Source organism: Octodon degus, unplaced genomic scaffold, assembly GCF_000260255.1.
Source record: "Octodon degus isolate 3935 unplaced genomic scaffold, OctDeg1.0 scaffold00205, whole genome shotgun sequence".
NCBI classification, from domain to species: Eukaryota; Metazoa; Chordata; class Mammalia; order Rodentia; family Octodontidae; genus Octodon; species Octodon degus.
In genome coordinates this window covers 649,066-663,168 of record NW_004524781.1, presented here as the reverse complement: position 1 = coordinate 663,168, position 14,103 = coordinate 649,066, and the positions used below count along the sequence as shown (strand labels likewise).

The following is a 14,103-nucleotide window of genomic DNA, read 5'->3' as shown; positions in this document are numbered from 1 at the left end:
CTGATGAACTACCCATAATGCCTTGCAATTGGTGGTGCATGCTAAGCGACGCCTGCCCCTTCGGCGAAGCCCCGCCCCCTCCGCCTGCGCCGCGCCCTCGCCTGCCGGGCCGCTGCTCCGGTTACCGCACCCGCGTAGGTAGGCGCGGCGGTGGGCATCGGGGCGGGTACCGCCCTTCCCGGCGCTGCAGGGCGCTCGCCTGTTCTCCAGCCGGGCGGCGGAAGCGCCGCCGTCGGCCTCCGCGTGTCTTGCAGGAGCGAGCGAGGCGCCATGGCCGCCCGGCCCCGGCTGCACTACCCCAACGGCAGGGGCCGCATGGAGTCCGTCCGCTGGCTGCTGGCCGCCGCCGGAGTCGAGGTACCGTCCGCGGCCGCGGGGCTTCGGGGCCGCGGCGTGCTGCGTGCGACTCGGTGCTGGGATTGAGTCCCTTTCGACCGCTGGCTCTTCCAGCCCGGCTTCCCGGCTCCACCAGAGAATATTAGCCGATGAGAAGAGCGGGAAGCAGCCAGAAATTGGCCCGTGCCCCCCAGAACTGCGATTGATTAGCGCGTCTCTGGGTCCTTTTCCAGTGCATGGCCCCGGCCTGCAGCCTCGGCTTCTTGCCTGCGTGGGTGGAAGCGTTTGTCCTCACGGTTTTTTCATGTTTATTGCGCTCACTTGCTTTCTCATGAAAAATTTCAGAGACAGTGGCATAAGTTCCGTGCCCGCGGCCGTCGCTCAGCTTCCGTGGCTGGATGGCTCCCCTCTCCTGCAGGAGCAAAATCCAGACATCTTAGGGTTTCTTCTGGGAGCGCTGTATTTTGCTTCTAAAACATAACACTGCCAATATCGTACCCGAGAACATTAACAAATCCTTAGTATCATCTAACAGTCTGATGGTCACAGATGTGTTTAAATAGTTTGTTCAAAGTCTTGATTTGAACAATGTCTGCACATTCCATTTGATTTTTTAATCTTCCAGTATTTTAAAAGTCTATAGCACTTTCTGCTTCATTTAAAAATTACTACATTATATTCGGAAATGATTTTAAATCTGTATACAGCTTGTAAAATTGTGCCTTATGATTTCAGTAGGTCAGACCAGGAATGTTGGATTTATTTGGGTTTTGCCATTTTTCCCATTAATGTCTTTTTTCTATGTCACGATCAAACGTTATTTTTAGTCCATGAGCTTCTTTAGTTCTCCTCCATCTTTGACAGTTTCTTAACCTTTTCTCTTTCACCTCCACAGTACCTCCACAGATTTCATTTTTGTAGAAATCTTAATCCGGGTGTGGTGCCGCATGCCTATAATCCCAGCGCTGGTGAGGCTGAAAACAGGAGGATCCCTATGAGTCTGAGTTATGTAGTGAGAGCCTGGACCAAATACATAAAAAAATAAAAATGAAATCCTTCTAGTTTGGGTTTATCTGCTGTTTTTCTCATGATTGGATGGATTTATGAGATTGGGTCAAAGCCTCCTCGCATTTTACTAGGGTCGCACAACAGCAGCACACATTGCTCCTGCAAGGCCAGGCCTGTGCCTTTCTCTGTTGTCCCGGCTTGTTTCCTTGAGTTCTTAGGAGCAAACCTTTGGGCCCAGCCACACTTACAGTCCACCTGCTGGGAGTCTTCCCTACGGAGCATTTGTTCCCACTCCACCCCCTTTATTTACTGTTCAGATTATTCCCGCTGTGGTCCAGAGGCCCCTTTCTGGGTTTTCTTTGTCTTAGTACGAGAGTTCTTCCTGGCAGTGTAAGATGCTGCAGGCTCGTGTGTTGTGTTCACTGCCCTTGCTTTGAAATCCAGCAGTCCTTTGTATCAGTGAGTCACGTTAGCAGCCGAGGTCTGAGTGCTAGGATTATAGTTCATTTCTAAGCCATTTATTTGTGAGGGAACTGCTCTGTAGAACCCCCTCCTGGATTTTTCTCGTGTGTCTTCCAGATGCTGCCTGGAAGTAATGGCGGCATGAGGCTACCCTCAGTTTCTAACATCCTCTTCACTTTTCATGCAAACGCCTCTTGGCCCCCAACCCAGACTCCGTTTCCTCTTTGTTGTGCGTGCCCTGTGTGCCTCCTGTCCCCACCCCCCTGCATTTCTGTTCCCCCGTCCCAGGACTGCAGGGCGCCCTCTTGGTGTCCAGAGCTCACCCATTGTGCTCTCCAGTGCCAGCCTTCTGCACGCAGTTGTCATCACTATTGGGAATGACAATAGCAAATTTGTGTTTCTATGATTTCGTCTGTAATGGTTAACTGGGACTCTCTTATAATGGGTAGTTCTCACTCTTAACTGAAATATCGTCCACATTGGAAATGCTCTGTAAGTGCTGGATTCTTTTATAAATGTTCCGATTAGTGAGTCGTTACCCCAGCAACTTCCAAAGATGACAAATGTGGGTTTGGAGTTTTATTTATATGTTTTCATTTTAATTTTTGCATGTCACTCACACAGTGCTTTTATCATTTTCGACGGAGCAGTGGTACCTCGTTCACTAACAATTTGCTCCATGATTTTGGAAAAGTCGGCCACGTTTGTGTTTGTGTTTGTGTGGGCGTCTCTTGTAGTTGTATTTGTCACCGTGTTAGACTTTGCAAGCAAAAGCAAGATTTTGCCAAATGCATTTGTTTTTAGACCAAACTGTTTGCAAACAAAAGCATTTGTGAACTGAGGCCCCACGATTACCATCCCTTTACAGAAGATCTTGACTTTTGCCTTCCTCTAAGCACTGGGAGGATCTGGTGGTGCCCGCCCCTCACTTCATCAGAGCAGCGATTGCTGATCTGAGTATGAACTTCTCACCATTTCTCTTGTCCCAGTGTTCATTTTCTGATTAAGAGGAAAGTGCAAAAATTTGTGGTTCCAGAACCTGAACCCAATTTGCCTTATTCATATCACTTGTCTATGCCTGTCGTTTATTTCTATCATTTGTTCAACCCAGGTATGCCTCTGAGTTTGTTATTCTTGAGTTCTTTGTGTGTGTATTTAGTACAGGGTCTCACTACGTAGATCGGACTTGTAGTGATTCTCCTGTTCTCAGCCTCCCAAGTGCTGGGATTACAGGTGCGCACCAGCGTGCCCAGGCCCAGTGTGCCCCGGGGGTGGGGCCAGCACGGCATGTTGTTCTTTATTTCTCCTGTGGGTTTTGAATGGGTGTCTCTCTATGTATGTAATATCATCCTTTGTCAACTTCTCTGTCTTCATTCTACCGGCTTCTACTCTCCTGTGAGTCAAGATGTCTTTGTTATGGTGAGAAATCCCAACTTTAAATTAGTTAAGCAAGACATGAGTCACTTGAGCGTGTACTCCAGGCCTGGCACAGCAGGCGAGCAGATGGGGCAGAATGAGCCCACCCTGCAGACCAGGGAAGGAGCTGAGTTGGTACCCTTGGTGGACCCAGCCACGTGGCTGATAGGCACTGTTTGTGAAAGATGGTGTTGGGGAGCCGCTCCCCATCTGTGTGCCAGAATACATTTTCACTAAACGTGCCCACATAAATCAATGACAAGGCAGCTAGAACCTGGTGCAGCACCGCTGTCTTAACTCCAGGGGTCAGCGTCCCCAGGCGCAGGGACTTAGTTTGAAGCCTTGCTTTTATTTTTTTTTTATTTTTATTTTTTTTTGTAATTTATTTATTTATTTTGTGTGTGTAGCCAGTTAGCCCACCAGGGGGCGGGGCTGGCTGGCATGTGGTGCTGGGGGATTGAACCGTGGTCCCTGTGCTTTTGCTTAGCTTAGCTTGTTCTAAGTAGGTGCTTTAGACCACTGAGCCATCTCACCAGCCCAAAGCCTTGCTTTTATTTATTTTATTTTACTTTATTTGTTTTCTTTTCTTGAAGCCTTGCAGACAATGTTGTGTGCTGGAGCTAGGTCTTTGACACTTGCAACTTCCTTTGCCTTGGAAACCCACAAGCCCCGGTGTTAAGAGCAAGGGAGCACTCATGAAGAAGAAGACATGGCTAGAAACTGGTGACTCAGGAGCAGTTCCCCTTGAAGAAGGGGTGTGGTTGTGGGAAGGGGGAGACCTCTGGAGCGCCCCACAGGGAACCGCACCTGAGCCTTTTGTCCCTGTCCTGGTGGCCTTCGCTATTTTGTAGGACTTTCCTTCTTTCTGTCTCATCTGCTGGTCCCTGTATCCTAAAGCCTGATACAAAACTATGGTAGAGAAATAGCACACATTTTCACACCTGCTCTCAAAAGTGAAAGGTCAGGATCATTTGGAAGGACTTCTTTTAACAATGTGTATTTCTAGGTCCTCCCAAGTACTGAATGTGAACTGAGGGACGCCCCCCGCCCCCCACCGCCCTTCGCCCTTCCTCTGTGTTCTGAGGAATCGTGGTTGTAAAAGTTTGACAAACAAGGTAGGCAGAGAGAGGGTACACACCTACACCTCTGAGGTGTTGGGACCAAAGTCCTGGTTCCTGTCACCCTAAGGCTACTGGCGGTGGGCATCAGGTGACAACCTCTGTGGGAACCAAGGTCCATCTCCTCCCACTAGGGGTACCCTGATAACAAAAGTCAAGCCCGCACCCCATCATCCCGGCTCTGCCCCCCGCTCAGCTCCCTTCAGCTCCCGGAAACAGAGGTCTGGAGGCCTGGCGAGGCTACACTATCCAGCTCTGCCCACCTTGGGTGACTCCTGGGGGCAGTGCAGGCCCAGGCCCAGGTGGGGCCTCATCCTGGCTGCTTGACATTAGCCAGGAACATTCTAGAATGTGTACATACAATAATATAAATAGCAGGAGAGCTCATTAACATTGCTTCTTTTCTCCCTTAGCTTTCAAGTTGAAAACTTTCACACCTACAGGCCAGCTATGATTAGCACAATGGATTCCTTTCAACTCCGTCTGTAGTTGTTAACATTGTGTTACTTGTGGTCTCCCTGTTTTTATTTCTCTTAATCGTGTTAAAGAAATAAGTAATTGCCCTGCTAACTACACATTAATGCAGAACTAAAGCCATTTCTTATAGGCAGTCCATACTCAAGACTTTTCCTACTGTCCCCCAAATGTCACTGAGCTATGCTGTGTTTCCCCAGTGCTTGTAAAGCTCCCCAGGATTCAAGCATTTGCTTGCTGTGACTGTTGGTCCTCTCTTCATGGAGAATGACAATCTGCCTCTTCCCTGTGCTCTGGATTCCTGCTGAGGCCAGGCCACCATGTCACAGACTGGCCCAGGCCTGGGCAGACCTGGTTTCTCCCTTGCCGATTAGATTCACGTTAGGTGTCTTTTGGATAGTTTTATAGGCTTTACTGTTCCCCTTCTGAGTGTGTCAACAAGAGCCACAAGATATCCCAGTGTCCCAACCCAGGGCTAAGTTTTATTGTTGGAAAGGATGAGCCTTCTGGGCCTGCCCACTGTAGCCCCCTTACTGCAGGTGAGCGACTTATGGGGTGACGTTGGAGATGGGGTGGCTGTTTCCTACCACAGTACTTCAGCACCCATGACCCTTATTAGGATTATTACACTTGGAGGCCACCAAGTGGCCACACTTGGGTTCCTGATTTGCTCAAGTTAGCACTTATTTATACTAACTCTTCGCTAATTAGTGTAAGGCCCCAACTCCTCCAGTGCCCAATCCGCTGGCCAGCAGAAGCGCTGCTCTCTGCAGGGAACTCAGCTCAGCGCCTGAGGCTGTCACTGGGAAGCACAGGAAAGGAGAGAAGGTAGGACAAGGAAAGGAGAGAAGGTCCTGGGACATGGGGGACACCTGGAGACTCCCGAGAATTTACACCACCACGGGACACTTCCAGGACTCTGCCCATTGAGGCGCAAGGCTATGAGGGAGCTCTGGCCACAGATATTTGTACTGGGGTCTTCCTTCCTGATGCTCTGCCTTCTCCCCACCCCTGTGAGAGGGGCACGCTTGTCTTTGTTGAGGCAGACAGCCTGACCGCGCTCTCCTTGCCTGCATGCAAGGGCAGTAAACTGCACAGCACGTTCCCCTCACATGGCCCCCACTGCTTCCCCTCCCCCGTATGTTACAGGTGCCATAATCGTACTGATTCTTTTCCAAAGCAGCTTTCAAAACATACTATCAAGGACCAGGGAGATAGCTTAGTAGAATAAGCACTTGCCTGGCAAGTGCAGGGTCCTGAGCTCAATCCCCAGTACCACAAAAAACCACACACATACTATCATTCATAGGCAGAGATTTTGTGGTTGTGTATTAGAACCCAAGCCTCGCCCCTGATTTCGTTCAGGGATCCTCTCCAGCAGGGTCTTCCGTGCCTTTGCCCTGAGTTCTCTGGTTTGCGTTTAGTACTTCCTTTTTGGCAAAGCAGAGTCAACCTTGTAGGAAGAGCGGGCAGTGATGTTTAGATGCCAGGATGTGAATGCCAAGCAAGCTCTTTCTCTGCTTCTGGAGGGAATTTAACTCTGCACCTATAATGATACTTATCTTTTTAATTTAGTTTGATGAGGAATTTCTGGAAACAAGAGAACAATTGGAGAAGCTGCAGGATGGTGAGTATAAAAAATGAAACAACTGTCTTTCGGGCTGATTTCGTGTTAAGAATTGATATTTAAGTGGAAGAGAAAGATGTTAAAACATGAAGAATAGTGTTCTAAGCTGGATGTGGTGGTGTGTGCTTGTCAGCCAGCATTCAGGAGGCTGAGGCAGGAAGAGCACACGCCTGAGGCCAACCTGGCCTAAAGAGTGAGCAGCCTGGGCTACACAGGGAGACCCTAAGGGAGGCTGAGATGAAGTGGGAGGGAGACGAGGGAAAGAGCCAGGTCTGCGCAGTGAATGTAAGCAGCGTGTGCAGCCAGCGTGCACCAGTAAAAGTAAAAATGGGGAAAAGACGTGACCTAAAGCCAGAGTTGCTCAGCTGGAATCGCCAGAGTTGCTTTCACGTTCAGGAGCTGTGTGAAGCAAACTGACCAGAGCGCACTCCTCCGCCTGCGTGAGCGGCCTGGCTGGCTGCATCGCCAGCTCCTGCCTGCCTTTCCCCAGCCCCTTCCTGTCTCTCTCTTCTCTTTGCCTCTCCTCCTCTTAGTCTGCTCCATGTCCTCCTACCTGAGCTCAGGGTGGGCTCAGCACAGAAACGAAATCAGGGGCCAGAGAGATGGCTCAGTGGAATAAGCACTTCCTGGCAAACGCAAGGGCCTGAGTTCAATCCCCAGTTTGAAATCAGGGGCTGGGGAGATGGCTCAGTAGAATAAGCCCTTCCCTTGGGGCCTGAGTTCAATCCCCGGAAAAGTGAAATCAGTCACTGGCCCCTGCCCGGCGCTCCCCAGGCCACATGCCTGGCACGGCACCACCGCGCGGGGTTGCGCACACTTTCCCGCGCCTGTCCTATAGCCAGTGGGCCTCCTCTCTGGTGTGGCGCTGGCCTGGAGTCCCTGAGGAGCTGATCTCTGGGCTTGTGGCTCAGACCAGGGGCTGGTGTGTGCGAAGCGCGGTGCAGGCTTGCTGGAGAATGTTCTGGGCTGGCATAGTGTCTTTGGCTGCAGAATCGAAGGGAGAGCTCCCGCTGGGCTTCCCGACCAGATTGCCTGTGCTGCGCAGCGCAACGCCACAGGGACAGAAGTGGCCCCGTCTGTTCTGTCTGTCGTGGAGCCTAAGAGCTGCACCTGAGGTGTGTTTAGTGTGACCCGGCATGATGTGTCAGTGTTTAATACTTGGCTCAGTAGAGGCTTCCGTTGTAGCCTTGTGTAGCTGCTGATAGTTACAGTCTCGGCCAGCACCGCTCTGAAGAAGTGCGCTTTGTGAGTATGTGGAGTGAAAAGGAAAAGGAAATGTTTATAACTGTTAGATTTCACGCTTCTCTTATGGCTCCGTCTGCTCCCGAGTGCAGCTCAGCTTACCTGCAGCCCCAGAAAAGCCTGTGCTTCGCTGTGCTTGTCACGGGCAGTACCATTTTCTCGGGTTTGGAGAACAGGGAAGAAGAGGTCACATCTAATGGGTGGCTTTTGTCCTAGGTGACCACCTGCTGTTCCAGCAAGTGCCCATGGTCGAAATAGACGGCATGAAGTTGGTACAGACTCGAAGCATCCTCCACTACATCGCTGAGAAGCACCAGCTCTTCGGCAGGGACCTCAAGGAGAGAACCCTGTACTGTGGCCCAACGCCTTCTGCTGCCGTAGCTGACGAGCTGCTCTGCGGCTCGCCCCTGTCCTTTATGTTGGCTCATTAACGTAGGCAGGGAGCAAAACCCAGGAAGGCCGCGCAGCCCCGCGGGGAATACGGGCCAGGCAGCCGAGGGGCGCGTGCTTGGATCGTAATTCCTGCAGTCGACCCCAAATGTCACCCCGAATGCTGAAATCCTGAGGCATCAGAATGCCTGCAGCCTAAGAACCCCAAAGAATGACACCCAAAAAGTACAATTCTGGAAAAACTAATTTTAAAAATTGTTTAAAAGACATTTATTTGTATGTTACAGGGATACTTACTTGAGAAACATGAAACTGGCACAGCACTCCATCGGCCTCCTGATAGCATAAAACAGGCAACAAAGGTTTTTGCAAACAAGCACTCAGACATACTGACAACACTCATTTGGACTTAGCTGTTGGGGTTGGGGAGATGGCCTGGTGGAATAAGCGCTTGCCTGGTAAGTGCAAGGGTCTGAGTTCAATCCCCGGTTCTGCCGAAAAAGAAAAAATAAGTAAAAATAAAAATGGACTTAGCTGTTGTAAACAGATAAAGATTATTCAGAACAGAGCAAGCCGTGTAAATCCATAACCCTGGGCCTAGTAAGCGTGTGCAGACCGCCTTACGCTGCACTTGTCAGAAGTGCTGTGGCCGTGCATCGGAGACTCCTGACAAGGTCGGTCGCAGCCTCCGAGCGCCACGGTCACCCAGAGAGCCATGTGTTGGGAGATTATGTCTCCCAAGTGCAGACATGGGAAAGGACATCTCTCTCTTTTTTTTTTTTTTTTTGGCAGAACCGGCCTTTCTCTTGTCAGGCAAGCGCTTACTCTACTGAGCCATCTCTGGGCCGCTGGATGTCTCTTCTTTATTGAGGAAATGCCAGCTTTTTCGTGTCTATTCATAATGCTCTTACACAGAGTTGGCGTCCCTAGAATGCTCTTTCCGGGTGTCAAATCTGGGGGGATGCTTGTACTACATTAGAGCTTTCTAAAAGCCCATGCAATTTATGCCTCCTGAATTGGAAGTGATCCAAAGATGAAATACTCAGCATAGTTAATTATGAAAATTAATGTAGGCAGTTTAAAATAATGAGGGGATGGGGCTGGTGAGATGGCTCAGTGGTCTAAAGCACCTACTTAGAACAAGCTTAGCAAAGCACAGGGATCACGGTTCGATCCCCCAGCACCACATGCCAGCCAGCCCCGCCCCCTGGTGGGCGGAGCTGGCCACACAAACACATAAATTAATAAATAAATAAAATAAACTATATCCCCAACAATTTAAATAAATAAATAAATAAATAAAATAATGAGGGGAGGGGCCAGGGAAATAGCTCAGTAGAATAAGCGCTTGCCTGGCAAGCACAGGGTCCTGAGTTTAATTCCCCCTACCACAAAAAAAATTAATTAAATTAAATAATGAGGGGGGAAGAACTGAAAAAGATACACCTACCCCATAAAATAGAATGTGGCTTTGTGGATTTCAACATTCAGAACTTTAATGTTGGGATTGTGTCTTGGTTAGTGATCACACTGGAGGTAAATGATAGGGAAGAACTGAGTTCCCTGCCTGCTCTCATTTCAGATTTTAAAGCATCAAATGCTTTGATGCTGCTTTTTACCTCTTTGAGTATTAGTTGCTGTGACACTCAAGGCCAGGAACAGCACACTTGGGGTATAATTTGCTGGCTTCGCGCCAGACGGTGATAGCGTGCTCTGCACCAGTCCCCTTCCAGCGCTCAGGGAGTGAGGCCGCTTCTCCAGGGGCCGGAGTGGTGCCAGGGCAAGTCGGGGCGGGGAGGAGCCGGCAGCCGGGACTGGCAGGCTCACGGCTCTGGGCCAGATTTTTCTGAAGGGCTTTTTGAGCTGTAGTTAGAGTTGGCTTTGCTCTTTGAGACAGGTGTAGGTGAGCACTTCTCAGTGCTGAGCTTGTCAGGGCCCAAGGAAGAGCACTCAGGACTCCTGGCTGTGCGGCTGCTGAGCCCCGGGCGCACGGGCTGAGGGGCCGCGTTCTGTTTGCAGGATCGACATGTACACGGAGGGCACGCTGGACCTGCTGGAGCCCATCATCATGCACCCTTTCCTAAAGCCGGAGTACCAGCCGAAGGAAGTGCTCCACATGGCCCAGAAGGCCATCGTTCGATACTTTCCCGTGTTTGAAAAGGTAGGTGCAGAGACCCTGAGCACAGCACAGGTGCCCCAGCAGGGGTCACTGTGGGCGCCACCCAGCTGGCCGTGGCCGGCAGCACAGAGCCCAGGGCTTGGCGAGGACCACGCTCCTCTGGGAACTGTGGGCTTCCACCTGGGCGCGTGGTTATCCACACCGACTTGTGTAAGACACAGAGAAACTGAAACTAGCTTGTTCACTCATCCATCCATTCATTCATTCATTCATTCATTCATTACCTCTTGGCCAGCTATTATGTAGCAGACGTCAGAGTTGGACACAAGAACCATTTCCATTTTATCTTCCTTTTGCTCTTATTTTATTTTCCTCTTTTTACTACTATATCTGTTCTTCTGAGCTTTAAATTCCTTTTCTCTTTTACTAGGATGAATTTCTTTTTAATATTTTAGTTACAAACGCAACAAGACCTGCCTGGCAAGTGCAAGGTCCTCAGTTCAATCCCTGGTACCACCAAAAAAAAAAACGCAACAAGAGAACATGAGTATAGACAGGCCTGTTTGTCCACTCCTTCAGGGCAACAGAGTTAAGAAAAGGAGCAGAGTGGGTTGGGGTTTTCTGTGGCTTGGCTCCTCGGCCTCCTCCCAGGAGCAGTCTGTGAAGCAGGGAAAGGGACCTAACAAGTCTGTGGCTCCGTGAGGCTCCTCACACAGGAGCCACCCTGTGAGGCAGAAGGTTCCCTGTGCCCATGGCGAAAGGGCATCACAGAGCTCCAGCGACTGGTCCACGGCACACGGCCGTAAAAGGGAGAGTGGGGCTGGAGCTCTGGGCTCACCGCCCCGGGCTGCTTGGGCTGCTGTGGCTGCATCCCTCCGGGAGCTGCTTCAGCCTGGCGCTTGCACTCGCACAGCACCCCGCCTCGGGCATCCAGGGCCTCCTGCCAGAGGGATCGCCCCTTCGTCCCCACGTTCCCTGCCGCTCTGTGACCGCAGTGCCTTCCTGTAAATCCCTTCACCCACTGTCACCGCACATGGGGAGTCGGCCTGATCTCAGGGTTCCGCTTTCCCGTCTGGGGAGCCGGGCGAGGAAGTCTGCTTTTCAGCCAGGTCCCCATGCTCACGGCAACAGAGGCCTGGGCGGGGAGAGCGCAGCCAGGAGGTGCGCGTCCCTGGGCTCCGGACCACCCTGGACTCGAGGCCTCTTCAGAGCCAGCTCAGCCTGTGGCACATTTCTGGACTAGATGGGGCCGGGGCCAGGAGCTACGCCCAGACCCTTCACTGAACGACTTTTTGGCCTTTCTTTACCTTTTCTTTTCTTTTTCTTTTTTTTTTTTTTTTTTTTTTTTTTGGCGGAACCAGGGATTGAACTCAGGCCCTTGCGCTTACCAGAGAAGCACTTATTCTACCGAGCCATCTCCCCGGCCCCCCGTCTTTACCTTTTACTTTGAGAAGGCTCCCCAGGCTGCCCCGCGCAGCTCACACGTGCGGTCCTGGGTGCACACGTGGCACCGGCCCCCTTTGCAGCATGCCATCTGCGCGCTGCGCTCCTGCTCTTTCTGCCCCTCCTCAGACCCAGGGTTGCCCTCTAACTGCCGTGCTTAGAGGAGGAGAGGCCCCTGCCAGGGTCACAGCCCTTGCGAGACACAGCACTGCTTCAGTGACCTCACTCGCTCCCCCGAGTGGAGGATCGAACCAATGCAGACCGCTTCCACCTCGCAGGTTTTAAAGGGCCACGGACAGAACTTCCTCGTTGGCAATCAGCTGAGCCTCGCCGACGTGATTCTGCTCCAAACCATTTTGGCCCTGGAAGAGAAAATTCCGAATGTCCTGGCTTCGTTTCCTTTCCTCCAGGTAAACGAACAGTGTGTTAGGTGCTTGGCTCGGGGCCCTGGGCCTGCCCTTGTGCTCTGCTGCTTGTTTGGTGGGTGAGAGAGAGACAGACAGACAGACAGAAAGAGAGCTGTGTGTTAGGTTCTAAGTAGAATCTAGGGAAATGAAAGGAGGGTGTAACTGAAGCACCCTTGGCACAAACCCCCACACAGGTCCTGCCACTGGGCGGTGGCATGGGAATGCCATGGGGTGAGGTGCAGACGGAGGGAGGGTCGGCCTCCAGGACAGCTCAGCAGGGCACAACTCCCCTCTCACAGATGATGTCTTCCAGCGGGAGACTTCAGGCTCAAGCTCTGAGAGCAAAAACGTCTCCCTGAGTATCACCGGAATGGCTCCCATCACCTTCCTTCGTAGAGATCCCGACGGGAGGCGTTACGCAGCTCAGTGTACTCCCTGGTGATATTCTGGCAGGACCCGTCATAGGGCAGAAAGGGGCTGCGGCGAGGACAGCCCTACTCCTCTCACAGGTGTGCGGGGATAAAGCGGCAGCAGCCATGATGGTGGCTCCCGGGTCCCGAGTGTCGCCTGCGGCCTGAGCCTTCTCCGCAGGTCCATCAGGCTTCCCGTCCACAGCCTGACCAGCCTGCCACCTGTTTTTAAGCCCACCAGGGGGCGGGGCTGGCTGGCATGTGGTGCTGGGGGATCAAACTGCAGTCCCTGTGCTTTGCCAAGCTTGTTCCAAGTAGGTGCCTTAGACCACTGAGCCATCTCTCCAGCCCGTGCAGAGGTCTTTAACAAGGCAGATAAGTCAGCTGTTATGTATGGTGTTAGATGTGTCCATTTCTTGTGACACAGAGATAACCTGTTTTTACTTTCACTTTATTTATTCTGAAACTAGGATCTTTAGGACCTGAAGTTTTCTTTTTACTGTTTGATTAGCCTGGGGGAAGTGAGAGTGAGGGGTCTGGTGGTGCTGGGTGCCTGCTTTGTGCCAGACATCTGCCAGGCCCGGCCTGCATTCACTGTCTTGCCCCAACACCCACACCATGACTCTAAGAGGCCTTCCCCATTGTATAGTGACAGCCCCAGGCATGGACCCGTGACACAGTCTAACCAGGACCTGTGACTGGGTAGCTGAGGGGAGGGGCTGAGCAGTCTGGGGTCTAAGTCTGTGCCCCCTCCATAGTGTATAGGACTCCCTAAAAATGCATTATTTAGAAGTACAAGAGCTGGCCAAAATGCTCAGTGGGTTAAAGCACATGCAAGCAGACACAGGGGCTGGGTATTTGATCCCCCAGCCTGCTGAGCTGGCCCCGCCCTGTGGGCAAGCTAAGACAGCAGTTGAGACTGGGTGTGGTGACACACACCGGTAATCCCAGCTCTTGGGAGGCTGTAAACAAGAGAATCACTACAAGTCCAATCTAGTAGTGAGACCCTGAACACCCTGTAGGCCCTTCCCTAAAATACAACAGCAACAAAAAAAGAATCACATTAGCTTTGGCCTTAAATCTTTGGGCAGAATACAGGAAGTTTGGGGAGGGGGTACTAGGACTTGAACTCAGGACCTTGCTCTTGTCAGGCAGGTGCCCTGCCACTGAACTGTATTCCAGCCCAGAATGCAGGAAATTTAAAGCTACAGTGGACCCTCGTTCACTGAGTAGGTTCCGCTCCAAACACCCCTGCGGTAAGGAAAGATCAGCAAAGTAGTGATGTTATTTTTATTTTAGTATTTATGTATATTTTTAAGTTTTCAGCCTTTCCCACACTCTTAGAAACCTTTCCCATACTTCTAATGTTCTTAACCATTTTCTTTTTTTCCTAATTTTTAAAATTCATTTTAATAAGAAAAAAAGATAAAATAGCTATGAAACAGTTTCAAAACAGGTTAGTAGGGCAGTTACAATAATTAATACATTACATATTGTCTTTGTAAGAGTTATTCAGAGGACAAGATGCAGACATGATGTCTAACCATTTTCTAAACTCAAACCTACATAATTTTAACATGTATACTGTACAGTACAGTAGATATTCATCTGCTAAGGAAATTCTGTAAACAGTATATTTTATTTCAATTTA

General features: G+C 50.8%; 1 protein-coding gene across 1 annotated transcript in view; it reads left to right on the top strand.

Moving 5' to 3' along the window:
* The first annotated feature begins 102 nt into the window (after positions 1-102).
* The window catches only part of LOC101592266 (glutathione S-transferase A4), a 17,200-nt gene continuing 3,199 nt past the window's right edge, over positions 103-14,103 (top strand). Inside the window, exons 1-6 of the mRNA XM_004644612.2 lie at positions 103-138; positions 255-357; positions 6,390-6,441; positions 7,900-8,032; positions 10,093-10,234; positions 11,914-12,045. Of these exons, the coding sequence (XP_004644669.1) occupies positions 271-357; positions 6,390-6,441; positions 7,900-8,032; positions 10,093-10,234; positions 11,914-12,045 (546 nt within the window). The 5' untranslated portion in view covers positions 103-138; positions 255-270. The remainder of the gene's footprint in view (positions 139-254; positions 358-6,389; positions 6,442-7,899; positions 8,033-10,092; positions 10,235-11,913; positions 12,046-14,103) is intronic.